General features: G+C 52.4%; 2 protein-coding genes across 3 annotated transcripts; both read left to right on the top strand.

Annotated features, from left to right (window-relative positions):
• Positions 1-88: 88 nt before the first annotated feature.
• On the top strand, positions 89-2,363 carry LOC125334832 (signal-regulatory protein beta-1-like). 2 transcript variants are annotated; one of them, XM_048322029.1, is made up of 5 exons: positions 89-225; positions 562-918; positions 1,129-1,440; positions 1,591-1,914; positions 2,091-2,363. In XM_048322029.1, the coding sequence occupies exons 1-5, from the start codon at positions 189-191 to the stop codon at positions 2,288-2,290; spliced, it is 1,230 nt and encodes a 409-aa protein (XP_048177986.1). In that variant the 5' UTR covers positions 89-188; the 3' UTR covers positions 2,291-2,363. The 2 variants fall into 2 exon arrangements, with proteins under 2 accessions (XP_048177986.1, XP_048177985.1); XM_048322028.1 differs by having other exon boundaries at positions 1,591-1,938.
• A 466-nt stretch (positions 2,364-2,829) lies between these two features.
• NSFL1C (NSFL1 cofactor) lies at positions 2,830-10,832 on the top strand. Its single transcript, XM_048322042.1, has 9 exons — positions 2,830-2,968; positions 3,691-3,788; positions 4,362-4,436; positions 5,563-5,728; positions 6,052-6,144; positions 6,809-6,918; positions 7,341-7,478; positions 7,979-8,143; positions 9,093-10,832. Exons 1-9 carry the CDS (start codon positions 2,867-2,869, stop codon positions 9,253-9,255), a joined length of 1,110 nt encoding a protein of 369 aa, XP_048177999.1. The 5' UTR covers positions 2,830-2,866; the 3' UTR covers positions 9,256-10,832.
• The last annotated feature ends 8,547 nt before the right edge of the window (positions 10,833-19,379 follow it).

Raw genomic sequence — 19,379 nt, 5'->3', positions numbered from 1 at the left:
GTGGCCCCTTTCCTTCCCCTTTGCTGGGTGAGAGCCCAAGCACGCCGCTAAGCTAGGCCCAGTCCAGCTGAGTCATCTGAGCCCAGTCCAGCAGAGTCCAACGGAGCTGAATCCAGCGGAGCAAAGCCCAGCCAGCAGGGAGCAAGACGTGGGAATACCCATGGCTCCAGTGATGCAGGAACTGCCTCATGTGCCTGATGCTGCTCCTGCTCTGCAGAGACCCGGGTAAGTGGGGCCTGCACAGCCCCATCACACAGCCCCATGCACACTTCCCCACGCTGCTGGCCTGGCAGTCCTTCCCTGTGCCTGTGGCTATCCAGGGATCTCCTCTCGATGCCTCCCTTCCAGCTTGCTTTTATCTCCAGATGAGGAGTTCAGTTTACTCCAGCAAGAGTCTGGGCCCTCCTCATCCTGCAGTCCCCAGCAGCCTGGGGGTCAAGTGACAGGAATATCTCTCTGTTCCCTGCTCCAGGCTCAGAGCTAGGGTCTAATGATGCCTCATGCTGTGCCCCAGCCCTGGGGCCCCTTGTCAATTGCAAATCTTCCTGTTGCTGTGCCTAGGTGTGGGTGCCGAGCTGGATCAGAACTTCAAGCTGCAGCAGCCCCAGGACAAGGTGCTGGTGACAGCGGGAGAGACGCTCACCCTGAACTGCACCATATCCGGACTGGCTGAACTGGGTCCTCTGATGTGGCTGAAGGGCTTGGGCAGTGGGAACAAGACCGTCTATGGCCAGACAGGGGACTCCTTACCCCGTGTGACGAGAGCAGTGGTTGGGTCCAACACAGACTTCAGCATCCACATCAGGAACGTTGAGCCTGAGGACATGGGCACCTACTACTGCGTGAAGTTTGCCACGACAGTCACTGGTGTGGAGGAGGTGCTTCAGCATGGAAATGGCACAGAGGTGTCTGTGCAAGGTGAGTGGGGCTCCCGGAGCAGCTGCTGCTGGGAACCAGCCCAGCGGGGTCTGCTCAGGCTGGGCAGGGATGTGGAAGGGCTTGGGAGCGGCTCCAGGAGAGGATCCCGTGGGCCATCACTGTGCCCTTGTAGGAGACCCTGCTCCTGGCAGGGCCAGGGCTGGGCAGGGGGCAGAGCCTGGTCTGATGGCCCCGTGCTTCTCCCCACAGCCAAACCCAGCCCCCTGCTCGTGTCCGGGCCTGAGCAGAGAGCGATGCCGAGGCAGTCGGTGCCTTTCACCTGCACGACTGGAGGGTTCCTTCCCAAAGAAATTGGGGTGAAATGGTTCAAGAACAAGGACCCCATGACGGCTCAGCCACCTCAGGTCACCGAAGAGCCGGTGAAATCCTACAGAGTGTCCAGCACAGTGATGGTGACCCTGCAGGAGGATGACGTCCGCTCGCAGCTCATCTGTGAGGTGCAGCACTCCACGCTGCCGGCCCCGCTGCGTGGGACGTACCAGCTCAGCAGGACCCTGCGAGGTGAGGGCTGGGGGACTCGCACTGGGGTGTCCCTCTCCTGTGGGGCTGGGGGCCCTGGGAGGAGGACAGGGGATCCTGGGGCAGGGACAGGGCTCCCTGTGGGCAGCAGAGCTGGAGATGCCAAACACCAAGCTCTGCCTCTCTTCCCAGTTCCCCCCAGTGTCGAAGTGCGTGCTGAGCCGAGCCCCGTCGAGGTGAACAAGACCGTGACCTTCATCTGCCACATGAAGGAGTTTTACCCAGCAAAGATGTCTGTGTCCTGGCTGGAGAATGGGATTAAGATAAAGGAGGAGAACATCTTTCGGCCATTGGAGCTGCCCCGGGGCTTGTTTGAGCTGAAATGCCAGGTGGAGGTGCAAGCAACAGAGGAGAAAAATGGGTCCACAATCACCTGCGTGGTGGTGCACAATGCCCAGGCCCCTGTCAACTACTCAGCTGTCCTGTGGATCTCCAACCCGGCCCAGGGGGGACTGAGTAAGGGGTCCCAGATGGATAAGGGTGTGTCAGAGCTGCTGGGACGGGGTGCCTGCCAGGGCAGCTGTGTGGTGTCACTCGCTGAGGAAGCTCAAAGTCCCAGGAAAGGCTCCCTGCTGTGGGTTGGGATGCCTGTCCCTGAGCCCTGGTCGCTCACGTCCTCTGTCCCATTGCAGGTGCGAGCCTTCTGTCCAGCCTTGGCCTCCTGTGGGTTTGTATCCTCCTGGAGAAGGGGCTCCTCGGTGGTCTCCTCTTCTTCCTCTTCAAACGCATGAAGAGAAGAGCACAGGAGCTGTTGCCCTATCCTGCTCCGTCTCAGTCCCTGCCTCCTCGAGCCGGGTCCCAGGGCTTGGCCACCGCCAGCACTGTCATGTGAACGTGGAAATAAACAAATGCAGAGGCTGCTGTGCGCTGCTCCGTGTCACACAGCCCCTGCCTGTGGCCTTACACCCGCCCTGCTCTGGGGCTTGGCGCTGTCCATCCCCGGGACTCAGTGCCGCACACTGGGGCTCGGTGCTGCCCATCCCGGTGCCCGGTGTCCGGTGCCCGGTGTCCAGTGCCCGGTGCCTGGTGGTGCCCGGTGGTGCCCGGTGTCCGGTGGTTGCCGGTGGTGCCCGGTTCCCGGTGTCCGGTGCCCGGTGGTGCCCGGTGTCCGGTGCCCAGTGTCCGGTGCCCAGTGCCCAGTGTCCGGTGCCCGGTGTCCGGTGGTTGCCGGTGGTGTCCGGTGCCCGGTGGTGCCCGGTGGTGCCCGGTGGTGTCCGGTGCCCGGTGCCCGGTGTCCGGTGTCCGGCCCTCACTCCGGTGCAGTGGCACCTCCCGGCTGACAGGGGCCGCTGTGCGCGGGCCGGGCGCCGCGCGCCGCCCCGGGTGTTTCCGGCCGGGCGGGTTTGGCGGCGCACGCGGGGGCGGTGCGGGGCGGCCCGGCGGGGTTTGCGTGCTGCACCGCGGCAAGATGGCGGACAGGGAGGAGGCGCTCAGGGAGTTCGTGGCCGTGACCGGCGCCGAGGAGGAGCGAGCGCGATTCTTCCTCGAGTCAGCCGGCTGGGACCTCCAGGTACCTCCGCCGCTGCCTTCTGCCTTCCGCCTTCCGCGGCCCGGCGCGGGGATCGGCGGGGCCGCGGCTTAGGAGGCCGTGGCGCTGGCGGGGGGCAGCTCTGGGCCGGAGGTCGGTGTCCGCAGGCTCAGGCCTCGCCCCCGTCCGTCGCCGGGCTCAGCCCTTGCGGCGGGGCCGTGGGCTGGTTGGGACTGAGGCCCCTCCTGGTTCTCTCGTTCACTTTCTAGCGCGAGCTGAGGGACGGTGGGTCTGGAGTTTGCCGGGGTTGTGTAGGTTTTCCTGGAATGCTGGTCAGGTTGTCAGTGCTCTGCTGTTGGCGCTGTCAGCAAACAAGCTGAGGGGGAGTCAGCCGCCATTCTGACCTGCTCCTGTCCCTGCTTCTCCTCAAACTGGCTGTGTTAAACTCCGAGTCTGCTCATGGATGGCACAAAAGCTGCTGTTTCAGAACAGTAATTTTGGCATAACCCCTGCGTAAGTGCTGCAGAAGAAGGGCCCTGACATTCCCTGACAGGGAGGGTGACATCCCTGCAGCAGTGAGTGTCCTGCCATGACACAGCCAAATAGCACAACCTCCTGAGGCCTTGTCTTTGCCAGGACCTGCAGCAGGGGGAATGACATGAAGTGTCTTTAGTGTGAGGTGCCTTAGGAGGTCCAGCGTGACAGATGCTTCAGTTGGGTTGTTTGTGTTTTTCCTGAGGAGCTTTGGTGGTTTTCCTTTCCAGATTGCACTCGCCAGTTTCTATGAGGACGGGGGTGATGAGGACATCCTGACCCTTCCCCAGCCCACACCCAGCTCCATATCCAGAGGCACTGGAGCCAGGTGAGGAGGGAGCTTCAGCTCCGTGCTGGAAACTTGACAAAACAAACTTTCTAAAGCACTGACTATGTTAGTTTTCAGGAGACATAGCTCTGTGTTTAGGTTTGCTTGACGTTGTGTGGCTCTTTAGAAATTGTGAAAATCTGAGTGTTTGTACATCACAAGCGTGGGTGTTATTGCACAAGTAAGCCAGAGATCAGCTAGGAAAACTTGCCTCATTGCTCAGGAAAAGCTTGATTTATCTTTTGACATTAAAAACAGTCTGTTGGTGATCTTTCATTTGAGCAGATCGTATCTCTGCAGGAAGAATATTTTCTCATTTTGTGTGACACCTGAGCTGATCAAGCCGAGCATTTTACGAAACAAAAAAGCAAACTTTACCTTACCAAGTCCCTTTGAGGTAAGGGAATGCTGCCAAGTTCTAAAGAGGAGTTACTGGCTGTATCTTGAAGGAAGAGTGCTCTCGGGTCAGTTGGTGAACAGAGCCCACCTTGCAGAAGGAGCCTGTGTCAGTGGGGAATGTTCCAGCTGGGAATGTGTCTCCAGGCTGACATCCTTCTTGCTGGATTTTTGCAGTGACCATCGAGTAACCTCGTTCAGAGACCTTGTGCATGCGCAGGAGGAGGATGATGAAGAGGAGGAGGGACAGCGGTAAGTTAGCAGCTGAAGGCTCAAATGCTGGGTGTTTGTCCCTCTGCTTTTGGGAGGACTTGCTGCTTGTGTACAGCTTGTTTGAAAAACGGGTTTCCATGGCTATGAAATTCGTGTAATGAACCATCTGAGGTTTGACAGAGCAGGTTTGTCAGTGCAAAGCCTGTGCACAAGCACGTGCTCAGCTGTGTAAGCACCAGCTCTCAGCACTGAGAGAAAGCCTAAAGTGGGATGTGGAAGCCCTGAGGTAAGAATAGAAAACAGCCCAGATCCTCATTTGTGTCCATAGGGAACAGAAATGTGGGAATTATGCAGGGATTGGTTTTCTTACTGCTTGCGGTTTTGTGGGTTTATTTTGGTCGGGGTTTTGGTTTTGGGTTCTTTTTTTTTTTTTAAGTGTTGCTTAAGGGTAAAGTTATGGAGTGTGGAGGCAGAAATAAAAATGTAGGGCCCCTTTCCAGGGGGAACAGAGAGTATTAGTAGGACAGTCTCCTACAATGTCAGCTCTAAGTAGTTAGATACCCTTAAGGTTGACAGGCAAGATAAATGGAATGGAACTGATGTATCTGAAGGGGTGGCTCAGCCTGGATGGGCCGTGGTCTGCAGGCAGCTGGGAGCTCACTCTGTGTGTTACAAGCCATCTGGAAGCTAATAAACCCAATCTTCCAGAAGTGCTTAATTGCACTTCACTGACTGCGCATCCATTGCTTCCAGTTGAGATCCATCCTTTGTGTGGCATGAACATGTGCCTTCCCTCAGAATTCCGGCTGGATGTTGCTCTGACAGGTCAGAAATTTGCTGGAAGCCTTGCTCAGCTGGGTAATCGAGCTGGTAGCGGTGTTTAAAACTGGGCTTGTCCCTCAGGGCTGTTCTTCTTCCCAGGTCTAAGCATTGTTACCACTTTATTGCCATTGATCCACGGGTAATTTACAGCAATTGACATAAAAAGAAAGTCTCTGCAGTACAGGAGCTTGCACGTGGCTGCAGTGGGAGACACACTGGTGGTAGCCAGTGCTTGTAGATCCAAGGGGTTTCACTGAGCTGCACAAGTGAGCTGTGGTCCCACCCGCTGGGTCCTGCAGAGGCAGCGGGCAGGGCTGACCAGGAGCCGCGTGCTTTCTGTCAGGTTTTATGCCGGCGGCTCAGAGAGAAGTGGCCAGCAGATCGTGGGTCCTCCGAGGAAGAAGAGCCCCAATGAGCTGGTGGAGGATCTGTTCAAGGGAGCCAAGGAACACGGTGCAGTGGCGGTCGATCGGACGGCCAAGAGCGGTGGTGAGACAAGCAAACCAAAGGTGAGGAGGGACGAGTTCTTCCTTCTGTTCCCCTTTTCAGTTAAGGCTCCACCGTGCCAGCTGTTTGGTACTGAGGAGTCCTGGAATCAGCAGCTAAGTCTGGACTCCTCTCTTAGTGCAGCTCCATTTTGTGTGTCACAGCAGCAAGAAAAGCTGCTCTGTTGTGCCACACATTAACTTGCTGAAGCTGTCACTGCCTGCAGGGCAGTAGATGTTGCTGATGCCATGAAGCCCCTGTTCACCCACAGGGGTGCTGAGGACAGGGAAGCAGCTCTGTTGGGTCTGTGTAGTTCTGTAACCCTGTGCCTGCCTCCCTCTCACAGCCTTTTGCAGGGGGAGGGTATCGCCTTGGGGCTACTCCAGAGGAGGAGTCGGCTTACGTGGCAGGAGAGAGGAGACCGAACTCTTCTCAGGATGTGAGTATCTCTGCTCGGGTTTGTAGCTGTCACCCCAGGGATTTCTCTGCTCCAGCTACTGAGCTTGCCAGCCCCAAGAGTCACAAAGCTTGATAGAAATTCACAAGGACAGAAATATGGTAAATCCTGCTTCCTGTGGGATTTCTGAGTAGAAAATAATAGATGATTAGGTCTTAGGTAAGCAGTTTTCTGGTGATCTTTTAATTAAGAATCTGAGCCTTTCTTACAAGTGCAGATTGGGAAAAATAGTGTGCAAAGAGCATTGGGAAATTAACTCTTCTTTATCCATTGTTACATATATCCAATATATATCCATAGATTGGAGCCGACAGCATCAGTGCAAGATTCCCTTGTGCTTGATTTGTGACCAAACAAGGTCATGGCCATGATGGGAGCCTGGTTTAGGCTCCTCACCCAGCACATTCTTGGCTCTTCAGCCATGTTTATCCAAAAGGGGACTGTGGTGCCACCTTCTAGGAATTGACATCTGACCATTACATAAAAGCCAATGCTTTGGGTTTTTCCCTTAGCCCAGAGAAACCTGGCTGGAAGGTTTTCTGCACCTTGAAGCTCCTCTACCCATCAGGAACTTTTCACTTCGTGTCTGGTTTTTTTGTCATCAAGATGCTCAGTGAGGCTGATTGTTCTTTTGGGGCTGCTGCAGGTGCATGTTGTACTGAAGCTCTGGAAGAGTGGATTTAGTCTGGATAGTGGAGAGCTGAGGAGCTACCAGGATCCGTCCAATGCCCAGTTCCTCGATGATATCCGCAGAGGGTACGCAGTGAGAGGGGAGAAAAGCAACAGCTGTTCTCTGAAACACAAGTGTTTGTGGAATCCAGGTCTCTGAATCCGTGGCACATTTCACCTGAGCTTTCTTGCAAGAAATTAGTTACTCTTAATATTGAACATTTGGTTCAGGTAAACAGGGAGTGGGTTTGGTCTTTGTGGAGCCTTGAGAGTTTGAAGTAAACAAACATATTCATATTTGGGTTGAGAATTTCTGATGCATTGTGTCACTGCAGGTGAGGGCCAGGGAGAAGTAACCTTTGTGTCTGTTAGTGGGGAGGTGTGCAACTACCCTGTCAGTTAAGCAAAGGCTCTCTGTGATTCCTGAAATTCCAGAGGTCTTGGGCTTTTTGTCCACACATTCCTGCCTTGCTGCTTCAGGCAGCTGCCTTAGGACACTCTCTTTGCAGGGAAGTCCCGGCTGAGCTGCGCAGGTTAGCACGGGGCGGACAGGTGAACCTGGACATGGAAGATCACCGTGATGAGGATTATGTGAAACCTAAAAGTGTCTTCAGAGCTTTTACTGGAGAAGGACAAAAGCTGGGCAGGTGAGAAAATGGTGACACTGGTTTACTACGTGTAATATGAGAGAGTCACTTGAGCCTTGTGAGGTGGAGCCTTCTTCTGATTCATCCTTCTGAAAGAAAGGCACTGGGTGCCTGTGGGATGGGAGGTGTTCCTCTAAGGAAACAAGGCTCACTGACGTGTACTGTGAGGTGGCCCAGCTTCCCCCTAGCAGGAGGCAGATCCCTGGTTTGGAACCTCCACGGTATGTTGCGTAGGAGCAGTGTTTCCAAGTCACACTTTCCCGTTACCTTGTGGGTGTGAGGACCCGTGGTACCAAAGGGGATGGTAGAGGTGAATTTCTAGACAAGCTCCTACTAACTGGCTGACTCAAAAATTCTCACTTCCAGCTTGCGTGGTGTCTCGTGTGGAGGAGCTCTGGTAGTTGGGCCTGGCAGGCGGTGAGCTCGCTGCCTGATCCTGGTGCCCTGCAGCCAGGTGAGTTTGGTTTCTAACAGCTCACCTTGCGTCTCCCTGTTGGCAGCACCGCGCCCCAGGTGATGGGCACCAGCTCGCCAGCCCAGCAGGCAGAGAACGAAGCCAAAGCCAGTTCTGCCATTGTGATCGATGAGTCGGAGCCCGTCACCAACATCCAGATCCGGCTCGCTGACGGTGGGCGCCTGGTCCAGAAGTTCAACCACAGTCACAGGTATGAGCGCAACAGGGAACACAGGCAAGGCCTAAATGGCACTGCAAGCCAGGGCAGAGGTGGAGCAGGTGTTAAAATCCTGGATAGCATGCCAGAGGGAGCTCTGGGGATCCTTCTGCATGGGTGAAAGGGAATGAAATTGTTGTGAGTGTTTTTAAGGCAGTTGCTAACTGTTGGGTAGGATTTGCTTTCCAAATTGGGACAGATCATAGCCAGTGATCTGACATCTTGGAGCGTAAGTGTTACCAGCAGAACTTTCCTTGATATCTCCTATAAAAAACTGAATCTCTTCCAAAGGCTTTGGAAACTGGCAGATAATTAGGAACCTGGTTCAGTTATTCTGATGCAGTTTAGACTTTTCTGTGGGGCTGTTCCCTGGGCTGAATGAAGCATTAAGGGATGCTCTTACCACAATTCTGTTTCTTTCAACGAGCAAAGTTGGCTTAGATATGCTTCATTCCACTGCTCTCTTGAAATCCTTCTCACTTTCCTGATCTCATCATTTATACTCATTCCTCCAGTTTTTATAAGAGTCAAGCTCAGGGCAAAAAGTTACAAAAACCTCTGTGATTGAGTTCAGGAAATGGATCCTGTGTCACTGTGTGGCTGCTCACAGGAGCTGAAATCCTCTGGGTTCTGCTGTGTGTGACGAGCTCAGCAAGTGTCAGTTTGTTAATTGTTCATCGTGAAGGGTTTGGAGGCTTTCAGTTTGACAGCTGAAACAGAGACAACATGGACAGAGAACACTGAGCTGAGTCTGTAGCCCAGAAGGCAACTGCTGCTATTCCAATAAATGGGACCAGGTTGAATCAGAATAGCCTGCTGTGGCCTGTGGTGAGAGCTGCAATATAAATGCAGCACTGCAGGGCTGCACGCTCTGGGGAGAGCAGTCATTTGTCCAGGCTGTGCAGTAACAGCATCACCCTGTGCGTTTGATCCCTTTGGACAGGATCCGTGACATCCGGCTCTTCATAGTAGATGCTCGGCCAGCGATGGCTGCCACCAGTTTCGTCCTCATGACCACCTTCCCCAATAAAGAGCTGACTGATGAGAACCAGACCCTGAAGGAAGCCAACCTGCTCAACGCCGTCATCGTTCAGCGGTTGACATAAAGGACCCCGGCTCTGGCCACACAACCGCGGCGCACGGGGTCGTTTCCTCCCGCGCGTGCGCCGGCGCCGTGCCACACAGGCCCACATCTGCTCATAGCTCTGGGTTCTTAGGTCTTGGTTGGACTTTTTTTCTCTTTAGTTGCATTTCCCATGGGGTTTTTTTGTGATGATGATGATGATCAGTGGACTTTAAAATAAATAAACGAAATGAATTCGTTTGGAAAGGAGCTGCAGCCTGTTGTGCCCCAGATTCCCTCAGGAGAGTTCAGTTACCTTGTGGATTGAGTTACTGCACTCAGAGAGGGGAGGAAGGCAAGGGGGAAGGGAACTCCAGGGAGCAGTTTCTGTCAGTGGACTGCTCACCACAATTCTTTCTCTTCCCTCCAGGGACTGCTGCAAAGTATTCCCTTTTTTTTCACACATTAAATATAAACTTATCTGAGAATGGGTGATCTGATTGTCAGGTTAATGGTTACACTCCTGTAAAAGCATTGTGGGGGAAGTCTTTGTGAAAGAGCTCAGTGTGGGGAAAACTCCGACATGTGTGAGGTGCAAGGTTTAACACTTCCCATGCTTTTCTGGAGAGAAATCCCTGACTTTCCTTCCCTCAGCAGAACTCTTGGGGCATACATTGCAGTCCCCACCTGCTCTGCCTTTGTTTTTCCCGACAGGCCAGACTGGCTGCAGGTTTAAATTGCTGTATTGCATTTCTTTTAGAAAAACCCTGCTGCTGACTTCTTTCCAAGAAGGCGCAAAGCTGAATCAGCTTGAAGTGACTGGAAGTAAAAGGCAAACAGAGTCTGTCTTACTGGAAAGCAAATTTTGTCCTGAGAGGTGAATTACTGAGATGATTGCAACAGCTTGGGTGGAAAAACTCAAGGCTGTGGTACCCTTTGATGTATTTCCTCTTCTGTGCTGAGGACTAACATGGCTGAATTCCCGGAATTCTCCAGCGTTGGTCTGTTCTGTTTGTTTTGGGCTCAGGTCTCCATCTCTTTCCCTCCTTTGAACAGAATCCTGTGGGTGAATTCCTTATGCCCAGACACGAGGCACTGGCAGCGCTGGCATAGTTGCCATGGAATATTGTGCCACGGCACTTTGCACTGCCCCTCAGCTGCTTCTGGTTTTGTTCAGGGCTTCCAAGCAGAGCCCAGAGCTGTGCTGGGTCGTGGGTTGCAGCCACCGGCTCCCTGGGAGCGGGGTCCTTGGGAACACTCTCTCCCTATCCTGCCTTGGACACACATGAGCCCCGTGGCCACTGCACCGTCACTCCACCCCCCTCAGCGCTCGGAAACTTCCAGGTCCTGCCCTTGGTGCGAGCGGAGGGAGCTCAGGAGCAGGCTGGGGAGGGCCGGCAGGTTGGGCAGGTTCAGCATGAGGAACTCACTTGGCTGCCTGTAGAACACAAACCAGTGGGAGCAGAGAGAAGCCCTCAGCAAGGGCATTTTTACAGCAGTTTCTCAACTGAGAGCTGAATTAACTCCCATTTTTCTTTACTAAACGGACATGGAGTGTGCGTAACAACCAATTTGTAAATTATTGTGAAAATTGCCATTAAAAGCCCACAAACAGGAAAACAGCGTTTGACCCTTTCTAATAACAGCTGCCATCTGGTCTCGGATTTTGGATCATATTCATGAGGGTGTCTCCTCTTTGGGTTGTTCTGCGAGCAGATTTCCTGTGCTGAGCTGTCTTCTGCTAAATGAGGTTCAACCTCTCAGCAGCATTTTTAAAGATTAATTTTTGTGACAGGAGAGCTTGGGGTTCACCTGCCTGTGCATCACTTGCTGGTGTATGTTATGACCAGTGAGTAACCGGTGTGAACAGTGCAGAGAGAACTGAGAAAGGGAATTTCCCTCGGAGCTAAATAGAGTCACAACTGCCTTGTGGAGTTCTTGTGTCCTGATCTTCACATGTGCCATTTTGGGGACTTGGGACAACATCTTCCAGAGTGCTGGACAGGATGTACCGCTAGACCCAGAAAGAAAGTTTATCTAACAGAAAGGGTGCAATTACTTGTCTCCTGCTTCTGCCTTTGTTAGCCAGGGGCATCAGAGCACCGAGGTGGTGCCCAGCTGGTGTCCGTGGTCCTTGGATGGGGCCGTGTTGGTGCCTCCAAATTCAATGAGCGTTGGCAGCCAGACAGCAACTCCTTCAGCTGCTGATCCCAAGGTTTTGCTGTGCAGATTCTGCTCACCGATGGGAAGTTTCACATCCAGCTGTGTTGCCAGTTCTCTCCTTGCCGCTGGGAGGGAAAGGGGATAAACCCAGGGGCTCAGGGACTTTTCTCTGCCTGAAAGAGGAAATTTTCCTTGGAGCCGGAGGGTGGCAGTGCTGCAGAAAAGCCGCTCTGCCTCGAAGGCTTCTTGGAGGAGCTCTGCCGACTCCTGCTGGGAGCTGCACCTTGTGCTCCGGTGTGTCCGTGAGCACCTCTGGGACACCGCTGCCGGCTCCTCCTGCCTCTGATTCTCTCCTTGGTTTTTGTAAGTAATGAGCAGTGCTCATCTCCTGGTGAGCTGCTCAGCTCTGCCCCACTGCCCGACGGAGTGCTGAGGTGAGATCAGTGACCAAGGTAGTTCTGCCTTCTTCCAAAGCTGACAAAAGAGCCCGTGGAACCAACTGGAAGTGACATACATGCAATCACCTATATTAAACTGTCTCCTTCTGTGAGCTGGTGAAGTGTTTCGCTATAAAATAAAATAAGCTCTAAAGCAAAAATGATAAGCTAATTAACGAGAAAGGATAATACACCAGAACAGGAAAAAAAAGAGTGAAGGAAAGAGACACCGTGATTTTGTGAAGAAAATCACCATGTCACTTGCACAGTCCCATCCCTGGAAGACTTCAAGGTCAGGTTGGACAGGGCTTGGAGCAACCTGATCTAGTGAAAACTGTCCCTGCCTGTGGCAGGGGATTGGAACAAGATGAGCTTTAACATCCCTTCCAACCCAAACCACTCCTTGGTTCCATGATTCTGTTTGATGGTGTGCCCCTGCAGTAGAGAAACCCTTATTTCTGACACTCCTGTAGTTTTTGATGATTAGTGAGTTTGACTTCCTCTCAAGTAAAATCTCTTGCCTTTGCCATTCCATTTCTGTGTTCTAACAAAGTCACAGGCCCAGATTGGGCTTTTCTAAAACTGATATTTATGCTCACAAAAAAGTCTTTTTTTTTCCTTTGCCTGAGAAGTGTTTCCCTGCAAAATTTCCCTTTTTTCATTGATCATTCTCCCACAAGGAGGTTGTGCCTGTCTTCCTGGCCTTTCACACCCCAGTGTTAAAGCAGTGCTCCACATCTCACATGAAAACTCAACTTCTTCTCAATTTCTGAGTAAGATACAGCCCAGTTTCAGGACTGCGCTGTTCTATCTGGAGCTGATGTCTTTCACTGTATCCCACTGTTTTCTCCAAATGCTGAATTTTAACAGTTTTCCTTAGTTGGGTAATTGTAGGACTTCTTGGGATTTTTTTCTTTCGTATGCAGTTCTTTGTTTCCTCTTCTTTCTTTTCACATGTCCTCGTTGCTGAGGTTTAGTTCCTGTGTTTTCTGATAGCATTTCACACCATTTCCTGGGAACTTTGCTTCCCTCTCTGTAATGCTGCTTTTGCTGTGGGATGTTTCCTGATCTGTGTTTCTTACAGGCTCAGTGCTCTGCTTACCTCAGGAGGTTCTGCTATCCCAGGGCCACAAAGCTTTTCAGTGATCCTGGTGTAGGAACACCCATTTCTAGGTGTAGCTGTACCTTTAGCTGCCTGTTCAAGTAAAACAAAATTAACAACACAAAGCATCAAGTTTTGATTGGCTTGTTTTGGCCACAAACTCAACTAGCTCAGCTGGCAGATAAATGGAAGCAGCATAAAGCATATGGAGAAAGAAATCCCAGTGGGCACAACAGCACTACTAGAGGATGACTGGAAATTTAGGCCTTTTTTTTGTCTTGTCTTGTTGCTTTTTGTTATAATCAGTTATATTTAATTTAGGCTTTGCATCTCATTGTTGGACAACCCTACATCCTTCCAGAAGGAAAAAGGGACCTTCTGCTTCTTGGGCAGGTCTTCAGCTCCCTGTGTCTTGACTTAGAGGAGTGATTAAAAGGATGTCAGTCTGCTCCTGGGATGTTCTCTGGAAGTTCAGTCAGGAGGTTTTCTTTTGAAAGCAGCACTGCCTTACAGATCCTTTGTTACCAACAAAAAGCACCTTGAATTGATGTTCCTTCTGAATCTGTAGTTAGATTGGAAAATGTGCTCAGGGGATTGGTGTCACAGTCACGTAAAACAAGGTGCTGTGGGGTTCTTCAAAGCCCAGCACCACGAGGGGAGGAGCTGTGATACCTGTGTTAATCCTTGGGCAGGAGCTGCTGTCTGTGCGGGAGTTTGCTCCTCGAGGCACCTGCGTGAAGGATTGCTGGGTTGTGAAAGCAAGAGAGGGCCAGCCCCTTACTGCTTCTGAATGGCCTTGTTGGTGAACCAGATGGAGACTGGTACTCTTAAATGAGAGATTTAATTAAGCAATGAAGTTCCTTTTCTCACCAGGTTGTGGGTTTCCATTGGTGCTTGTGTGGTAAACGTGGCATCCTCCAAGGCAGGGTGTCTGACAGCCACTCCAGGCAGGGCTGGGAGCCGGAGCCCGCGTTTCTCGGCTGTACCTGCTGCCAGGAGTGCTTTCCTGGCATCCCAGCTGCATCCCCATGAAAGAAAAGCCTGACAGCTCCTCTCATGCTGGGAGACTCAGAGCAGACTTCTCTGAGCTGTGTGTTTCTGCACCTGTCCTGCAGGCACAGGTACACAAATGCACACATTGCTGCTCTGGCTGGTCTGAGGAGAATCAGCCATGGCACACGGTCACTGAATCCTGCACAGCTGGGTCTCCTCACCTTCGTCCTTGTGAACGAGGTACCACTGCTCTGCCAGCTTTATGGTGTGCTTTGGGCAGTTTCATTTCACCTCAGGAAGGAAAAAAGACTAAAGTTATTTGATGTCTGCTGAGAGTTCAGCTGCAAGTCTCCTCCTTGCTCAGGTAAGTGGTGCACGTGCTGTGCCACGTGGCATGACCACACATGGCTGGCACGATGGCCCTGGGAGCTGGTGGAGTGTGTCACTGTGGATCACCTGGGGACTTCCATGGGTTCCAGAGTGCTGAGTGGGTTCCTAAGGCAGCACTGATGGACAGCTAAACAAACACCCCGTCTAACCAAGGGAACAGCTCACTGCAGGTGCAGGCCAGGTGATGGGGCTGCCAGAATCCTGCAGGATTCCACAGAAATGGGAGGTGAAATCCTTTCTAGTTACCTGTGAGCAGTTTTTCCAAACGAGTCCCGTGTTTCCCAATTACACAGGTGTACAGAGAGTAGTACAATCCTAATGATGCCATAGGCCCTTATCTTTCACAGCTGAACAGCTCCGGTGTCAAGCACCTCTTGATTTACTAATTTATCATTTTGTGACTTATTTTCTACATTCCTAAATGCTTATCTTATTTACTGTTCTGTCTTGTCTGTACTGAGTCTGTCAGTCCCAGCGCTGGGAGTTCCTGAATAGATTCCAGATGTCCTTATTTACTCAGGTACATTTCATGACTCCTCCTTAAATTAACTCTTTAATGGCTTATGAGGCCTACAGTGCCAACAGCTTCTCTCCTGCTTCATCCATTTTGGTGGCTGTTAAGTCCTGGCTCCTGTTCCACCAAGAGAAGGCAGCTGTGCTAAGGGGAACCCAAGAGCCTCTGGCCATGCCAACAGCAGTGAAGGAGAGGTAAACCTTTGGAGGACTTGTTGGTGGAACACATCCAAATGCTGCCACTTGCTTCTGTGGCAAAAAAGCCTATCCTCTTTTGCTGCCTTTAGACTTCTTTTTATTTTATTTGTTTTCAGTGGGGTTTCCTTGCCTGAGCAGCCCATGTCTAGGTCACAGTGCCCTGAGAAAGCCCTGTCCAGCCAGCATGGCTTGGGTGGAAGCTGCTGGTATCACACATTCTTGGGCCCTGGGCTGACTGGACAGGGAAGATCTTATGGTTCTGCAGTGGAGAAGAGGGTTCTGGGGAAGTTCCTTTGCAGTGAGTAATTCCAACGGGACCTTGTTTCTTAAGCTGCAGAGCTTTTGTTTCTCTGAACATTTTGCTGAGTATCTGCAACAGAATACAGGGCGTGGCTGCTGTGTTGATGAGTATTTCCCTTTTCTCTCAAAGCATATTTTTAAGCAACTGATAGAAAAACATCAGTTAATGATGGAAGAGGCATCATCCTTTCACTCCAGCCACTTGGTGAGATTTCAGGCCTTGGCACACAGTGTTACTGGAGAACTCACTGCTTGCAGCAAGCCACCCAGTGTACAGCAGTGAGTAACACTGAGACTGGTGCTTTTCACCAAAATCTGCCTTTCCAGCGCCAAGCTGAGCCCTGCTGTCATGCAGGGGTGGCCTATGACCTCCCCATGCTGCTCTAGCAATCGTGACATCCTGTCGAGCCCCAGCGGGTGAAGCTGCCTCCTGTGAGGCACTGAGGGCACGACAGAGGATTTGGGAGGAGCTGAGCAGGCAGGAATAAAGCTTCCCTGTGCTGGGGATAATTGTGCACTGACTTAGCCAGGGAGCCAGAGCTACTCAGCTGCTTGGAGAGGTAACTGCTGGTCAGCTCTTTGCTTTCTAGTCTGTGAGCAGCAAATGCAGCTCTGTGCACCTGGGGAGTAAGTGAGTGCCAAAGAGCCAGAGGATTAAGTGCTGAGTACAATTTCCAAAGTACCTTGCGTCTGTCCAAATGTAATTGTGTGGTGAGTGGGTACAAAATGGCCTAGGAAAAAAAATAAAAATCAGGATTTGATATTTCTTTTTGAGTTTCCCCTTTTCTCTTGAATGGGGAGAAATGTATTTTGCTTTCTTACAGAGAATTATGCCAAGATATGCTGGTGGGAGATGGGGATTTGGATCCCACCGCACTGGCTGTGGTCCAGCGTGAGTGATATTTGTTATCTGGGATGTCAGTAAAACAGCAGTGAGGAGAGATGCCACTGACTCACTTGTGCTGTGCCTTATTAACCAAGTTCTGACTCAGCCTGTGAAATTCAGGTGGTTTAGATTAACCCCCACTGGACAAGGCAAGGCTGAGCTGAAGATGACACATTGCAATGAACCTTGCAGGAAGGGTGCTCAGTTCCCCTTGGATACAGGATGTGGTACACAGACACTAACACAGATTGAATGCTCCCACTGGGAGCAGGGAGAGGGTTTTGCCTCTGTTCTTCTGCCTTGGCTGCTGCAGAGAAGTCCAGTCTTGGAGACTGAGGCAGGATCTGCTTTTAAAGAGCTGCCCCATGGGATTAGATGTGCCAAACAGATTACTAGCGGGCACAGTGGCGGTGCCATCCCTCCCTGCCAGCCTTTTCCAGTGCCTTCTGTCCTCTGAAGCCAGTTTCTCCCTCTGCTGTGCTTTGCCCAGCACTTGCAGCAGAGCTGGCTGTGAGCTGTGAGCACGGCTGCCTTGGGAACGCCGCTGCTCCCACACAGCCAGTGCCAAGGAACTGGGCTCCCACCGCTCTTCATCAAGGAGTAATTTTTGGTTTGTGATTCTGAGACTGGTGGGTGCTCTGGGTTACAAAATGACTGTGAAAGGGAACTGAAATGCACTTTTCTTGTCACCAGGTTAAAACACTGCGTGAGGTCTGCACTGCTGTGGGAGATCTCTTGGGAGCTCACAGGCTGAAGGAGGCTGGAAATTGCAGATCTTCCAATATAAAGGAAAAATGTATCCATGTATCCACATGGATGTATCCATGCTCCCCATGCTCACTGACCTTGTCCTGGGACTTTGCAAAAGCGCCTGCAGTGACAGGACAAGGGGTAATGGCTTCACAGTGACAGAGGGCAGAGTCAGATGGGATATTTGTAAGAAATTCTTCCCTGTGAGAGTGGTGAGTCTCTGGCAGCCAGAGAAGCTGTGGCTGCCCCATCCCTGGAAGTGTCCAAGGCCAGGCTGGACAGGGCTTGGAGCAACCTGGTCTAGTGGAAGGTGCCCCTGCCTGTGGCAGGGGGTTGGAACAAGATGAGCTTTAAGGTCCCTTCCAACCCAAACCATTCTGTAATTCTGTCAATGAGGAGCCCAAGCTGGGTTCCAGGTCTTCTTTGGGAGAGAAGGTCTTTTGTTGGAAGTGATCTGCAGCAAAGACCTGCCTGTTCCTACTGCCCTCTCCCTGCCTGTTGCTGCCACTCTGCCTGCCTGCTCTGGGTTTCACACAATGGTTCTTTGCAGCTGGTGGTTGCTGGTGCTGAGGCAGGAGTGCTGGGCTGGCTCCAGCGTGCTCCAGTAGTGCTCTGGAGCTCAGGCAAAGGACTTCTTCCCCACATCCCTGAGATCTCTTTATCTGGACACAGCTTGACCTTTGAAGAGCAGTAGATTTCTCCACTCGACTGCAGAAAGCCTGGGAACTACTGTCCCGAGCATGTGCTGCACTGTGAGCCCTGACAGGGTTCCTGCCTCTGTGGGCAGGGTCTGGCCACACTCCTCCCGCAGGGCAGGTCATTTCCCCTCCATAGCCCCCGCTGGGGCCTCCCAGATGCTGTACCTTCACTTGTCAAATCTCCAGCCAGCTCCAAGCTGCATTTGCAGCACGCTACTTGATGTGCAAGGCAGGATCTTCCTCACCCTGGACAAGGAAGGCTCGTGCAGGATGCGGCCGTGTCTGCCGTCACGCTTCCAGGCATCACGAAGATGCTGAGCTGCACAGGTCAACCCAAGGAGCCCTCCCAGAGAGGAGAGTGGTCTGCAGGGAGGTAAGATCAGTGTCCCAGGCTGCTGCTTCCTCACATGCAGAGGCGCATTTCACACGTGCAGCTCACCCTCGCGAGTGCGCTCGCCCACGCGGAGCCTGCCCGGCTCGAGCCGCAGGCTGTGGGGGTGGTTTGAAGTGTTTATGACTCAGGCTCGAGAACACATTGTTAAAGCAAAGCTCTGCGTTGTGGTGTTGTTGCTGACTTTCAAGTGAAACGGGCAGAGCCGTGCAGAGCGCTGTCCTACCTGCTGAGAGCATCAAGGGAACAAAAGCTACCGCAAAGCCGTGCAGCCCTGAGAAATGCCTTTGTAATTTTAGAAACACAACTGCTGTGGAAATAAGATGTTGTATGAGTAAGTGCTCCTCTGTGGTGCAAACCTAATGCCTCAGCCATTCCCGCAGGACAAGGCTTTTTAGATCGCATGCCTGCTGTTTGGAATACAAGGGATCTGACTCTTGCTGTGGGTTGTAAAAGGCGGAAAGTAAACTGGGACCAGAAGCTGAGAGGCAGGAACAGGCTGATACTCTGCTCCCCTGGGTGTGCAGGGAGAAGCTGGGCCCTCCAGCCTGGTGGGCAGAGCAGCGCCAGTGCTTTTTCCATGGCATGGGCTGTGGAGGAGTTATTGCTAATTGCTGCATGAGGGAAACTCATTCAGTGCCTTCTGGAATGCTGCTTTTTTGGGATTCTGCCCCTGATTTTGTACACTGCTCCCTAGTACCATTACAGTGAAGGTCTGTCATCCCTCAAGGGTAGCTGTCATCTCGACTGATATTAGTGGCACAGTGAGCTGTCCCCAGCCCAACCAAACCAGAGAACTGGCAGGCTGCCCCCTCACCCTAAAAGAGATGAGGGAAGTGGGAATTTGAAGCATTCCTTGATTCAGTTTCCTGGTTCCCCAGCTGTCCATGTGATGCTGCAACCTGTCCCTCAGCCCAGCCTCTTGCACAGCAGCCCTGTGCCCAGTTGTTCATCCCTCCTCACTCTCTGCAGGGCTCTTCTGCAGGAGCTCCCAGCCTTTTACAGCGATCTCTGGACCATGCCTGGTGCCTGGGGTGGCCGTGTACTCCACAAGGCAAGGGAGCCTTTTGCATCTTTCCAGAAGGTGCTGTGGATTTTCTGAGTGCAGGACAGAGCCTACCTGCTGCACTGGAGCTGCTCGGGGATCGGGAAAGCCAAAACGTGGTGTGATCAAGAACCTGAGGTGCTCGTGAGCCTGTCAGCCCTGAGCATCATCCCAGGTGGCCTGTGCTGAGAGGGGAGGTCACCCCTGGTCTGCACTGTCCTGACAGAATGGCCTGGGGACAGGTCTGCTCATAGGAGAGCGAGTGTCACCAAGGTCACACGCTGCTCCAGCCGAGCCCAGA

The sequence above is a fragment of the Corvus hawaiiensis genome, chromosome 17 (genome assembly GCF_020740725.1).
Source record: "Corvus hawaiiensis isolate bCorHaw1 chromosome 17, bCorHaw1.pri.cur, whole genome shotgun sequence".
In the NCBI taxonomy this organism is placed as follows: domain Eukaryota; kingdom Metazoa; phylum Chordata; class Aves; order Passeriformes; family Corvidae; genus Corvus; species Corvus hawaiiensis.
Note: the sequence above shows the minus strand (reverse complement) of the source record. Positions and strands in the feature narration are given on the sequence as shown.

Excerpts from the sequence above, each read along its gene's own strand:
- LOC125334832 (XM_048322028.1), top strand. The coding sequence starts at position 189 with ATGTGCCTGATGCTGCTCCTGCTCTGCAGAGACCCGG. Across the intron at positions 226-561 it reads CCTGCTCTGCAGAGACCCGG|GTGTGGGTGCCGAGCTGGAT; the intron begins GTAAGTGGGGCC and ends TGCTGTGCCTAG. Across the intron at positions 1,441-1,590 it reads GCTCAGCAGGACCCTGCGAG|TTCCCCCCAGTGTCGAAGTG; the intron begins GTGAGGGCTGGG and ends CTCTCTTCCCAG.
- NSFL1C (XM_048322042.1), top strand. The coding sequence starts at position 2,867 with ATGGCGGACAGGGAGGAGGCGCTCAGGGAGTTCGTGGCCGTGACCGGC. Across the intron at positions 4,437-5,562 it reads GAAGAGGAGGAGGGACAGCG|GTTTTATGCCGGCGGCTCAG; the intron begins GTAAGTTAGCAG and ends GCTTTCTGTCAG. Across the intron at positions 8,144-9,092 it reads AAGTTCAACCACAGTCACAG|GATCCGTGACATCCGGCTCT; the intron begins GTATGAGCGCAA and ends CCCTTTGGACAG.